Source organism: Colletotrichum phormii, assembly GCF_030913505.1.
Source record: "Colletotrichum phormii strain CBS 102054 chromosome Unknown BDP81scaffold_2, whole genome shotgun sequence".
Taxonomy (NCBI): domain Eukaryota; kingdom Fungi; phylum Ascomycota; class Sordariomycetes; order Glomerellales; family Glomerellaceae; genus Colletotrichum; species Colletotrichum phormii.
Window position 1 is genome coordinate 2,189,445 of NW_026851444.1, and position 2,891 is coordinate 2,192,335.

Here is a 2,891-nt window from a genome sequence, read left to right on the forward strand (position 1 = left end):
GAGGATGCTGACAGCAACCCATGGTTCACGACCTATCTGACACGACGCCTCGGGCCCTCTCGTCGCTCTTCTAATCAGCCGCATCATGCCACGTTCAAGTCAACACTAGCTAGTTGATGAACGCCTTGACATGCCACCATTAGAAAACACTGACACAAACATTCTAACGCAAGCCACCGTTGTTTTTGAATTTCTATGATTCCGATCTGGCACGGATGTATACATGGAGATGTTACACGGGCAGGCTCAAGTCCCATAAACGGGACCACGCCGCCTAGTCATACACAAGATTTCTCGTTTCCTCCCACCAAGTCCGATAGATCAAACCTTGGACAGAAAGAAAGACCGAGTCTGCGGCCACTCAAGCCGAGCAGTGGTAGTAGTAGTAGTAGTAGTAGTAAGGACTTAATCCCCCCATCTACCCTTTACCGACGGCCGAGACCCTTTTGCTTGTTACCGCCCCGGCCCCGAACAGCCACCATCTCGGCCACCTTGCCCTCCGTCTCGGGCGGCGGCGCCGCGAGGAACTGCTCAATCTTCTCCGTGCCGTCGACGACCTGTCCCTCCTCGAGCTTGCCGGCGTCGATCTCGAGCGCCCGCATGCGGAATCCGTCGAGCTCCCTGCGGCGCTCCTCGTTCATGCGCCACTCCTTGGGAAACTTGGGCTTGTTCTTGAAGACGTGGTGCCGCGTGTCGAGAGGGACGTCCTTGAAGTCGTCCTTGGGGTCCTAATGACAGAGGGTTTCCTCGATTAGCCTCTCCTGCTTTGTTCATGACGTGACCAGGTCACATGGTTCATCGGGACCATATATATGAGAATGACAAAAGAATTGCTCACCTTGGCACTGGTAATCAGGTCGTCCACCAAGTTGGACAGGTACCGCTTGTTCTGCGCCTGGTGCTCGTACTTCTCCGAGCTCATCTTGACCACGTCCGTCTCCGGGTTATACCGCGCCCCGACCAGTTTGCGGAGCTTGTCCGCCTGCACGTCGGTGAGCCCCAGGTCCGCCGGCGAGAACTGCACAACCACCTTCTTCTCCGCCGGGTGGTGCTCGCCCATGTACGACGTGTATCGGAAGCGCAGCACCTCGTCCTCCTTGGGCGGCTCAAAAGGCTTGGCGAGCTCTGTTTGAATCCGCAGTCAGCACATCGTCCGTTCTGTCCAAAAAGGGGGGAAAGAAGTAAGGGGGGGCTGTTCGGAAGAGCTCAAGGTAGAGAACAACGGAAAGATAATTGCAACGTACTGGACAGCAGCGGCATCTCCCACGCCATGATGCGGTGGTAATGTCTGTACTCGCGAATCTCGTCCAGCTTCCCGTGCGCCTGGGGCATGATGTCGTCCTCTTCAAACTCCTCCAACGTGTTATCAATCGGCGCCGTCGGGTCGTCCTCATCGTACCAGAACGAGTTCCTTTGAATGAACGCCCTAGGCGACCTGTTCGGCGAGGGCCTCGGGAGCGGATGCTGCGCATTGTCCCTCGCAATCCGCGCCGCAAGGCCCTTGGCCACCGACATCTGCTGGAACTCGGGTTCGTTCTTCTGGAGCCTCTCGAGCTTCTTCACGTCCTCGGGCTTCAGGCGCACCACCATCTCCTCGACGGCTTCGTCACGATCTTCGCCGAATCCCGGTGCTCGTTGCGTGGTGCTGGCGGTAAAGGCTCGTCTCTGGGTCTGCTGAGTCGTCGTCGTCTTCGTCGTCGTCGTCGGGTGGGATGCAGCGATGCGCGGCGTTGTTGGTATCCGACGACTGCTGCGGGCGCAGAGTCGGAATGCTTGCCCTGTTGCTGCCATGTTGGGCGTGGTTCCAGTTTACATTGGCCGAGGGCAATGCTGGTTTTCGTGGAATTGATCGCGCTCTGCTAAGATGGCCAGTTGGGAATTGTCCCCGGAAATTTTTGGATCGAGCTCCAGCCACATCCACATCCACATCCTTCAGCCACATGTATGTGGGTCCATGTGCTATCGTCAACGCCACAGCCAGTATAAGTCGAAACCCGTTCACAATAATCATGAGTTGAAGGGAAAGTGCTCGGGGTGTTCGAGTGGGTTATACCACGTCTCCCTGAACATGCTTAACTTCGCTGAAGTAAAAAGTTTCGAGCCTGACTCTGCCTTTTGCTTTTTGCTGTAATTTCTCCTTTGGCTTTCCCGGCCTTCCAAGTACACTTTTGAAGTGTGTTCGACGATTGGCCCCCGATCAACTTGTTAGGCGGGATGATCTGAGTATACTTCGTAAGAACATCCAATAATTTCAGAAAAAGGCTTCATGGAGAGCCCCCAATGGGTGAAGCTAGGGTATTCAAACACAAAATCAACGCATTCTGACCTTGCTACTGGGAGGAAACAACGCATATCCACCAATGACTGTATACTCGGTTTTAATATTGTTAAAAACAGCCAGTCCTAAACGTCATTGCTATATTTAGAATCCTCTACTTCCTTCGTAGATAGATCAACATGTCCTAGAGTCTGTCTCGTGTTTGAGAACGTGGATAACACATTGATAATTGTAATTAAATAGTAAAGTTTCATTATGGTATCATTAACTCCTTGCGTATCAAACAACATCACACCACTAGATTATCCCTTCAACTCCATGGCGTCACTCAAAACCCGGACGGTCTCCGGTTCATGATCCCAGTGCTAAACTGTTTCGCCTTATCCAACGTGTTCTTCATCCCCAGGAAAGAGGAGCGATGGGCTTTCACATCAGGCCTGCTGCGCAAACGTTAGCTTCACCACACCCATTGAAAACCCCAAATTGAGAAAACTCACCTTCCATCCTGACCAACCCATTCCTGTTGTTGCTGCTGCTGAGGCGGCGACCCACTCATCTGACCAAAATACGACTGCTGCTGTTGACTTCCCGCGAGCGGCGGGCTATTCTGCCA

At 53.4% G+C, this 2,891-nt stretch overlaps 1 protein-coding gene across 1 annotated transcript; it reads right to left on the reverse strand.

Moving 5' to 3' along the window:
• Positions 1-374: 374 nt before the first annotated feature.
• On the reverse strand, positions 375-1,825 carry BDP81DRAFT_416376 (mitochondrial ribosomal subunit protein-domain-containing protein). The gene is made up of 3 exons (XM_060589525.1): positions 1,245-1,825; positions 839-1,125; positions 375-728 (listed from the first exon to the last, which is right to left on the reverse strand). The coding sequence occupies exons 1-3, from the start codon at positions 1,789-1,791 to the stop codon at positions 426-428; spliced, it is 1,137 nt and encodes a 378-aa protein (XP_060450770.1). The 5' UTR covers positions 1,792-1,825; the 3' UTR covers positions 375-425.
• Between the last annotated feature and the right edge of the window lie 1,066 nt (positions 1,826-2,891).

Bases quoted from the DNA above. Each gene is read 5' to 3' on its own strand.
- BDP81DRAFT_416376 (XM_060589525.1), bottom strand. From the start codon at position 1,791: ATGGCAGCAACAGGGCAAGCATTCCGACTCTGCGCCCGCAGCAGTCGT. The intron at 1,126-1,244 runs GTACGTTGCAAT...GGATTCAAACAG, and splicing joins GGAGATGCCGCTGCTGTCCA to AGCTCGCCAAGCCTTTTGAG. The intron at 729-838 runs GTGAGCAATTCT...CTCTGTCATTAG, and splicing joins ACCTGATTACCAGTGCCAAG to GACCCCAAGGACGACTTCAA.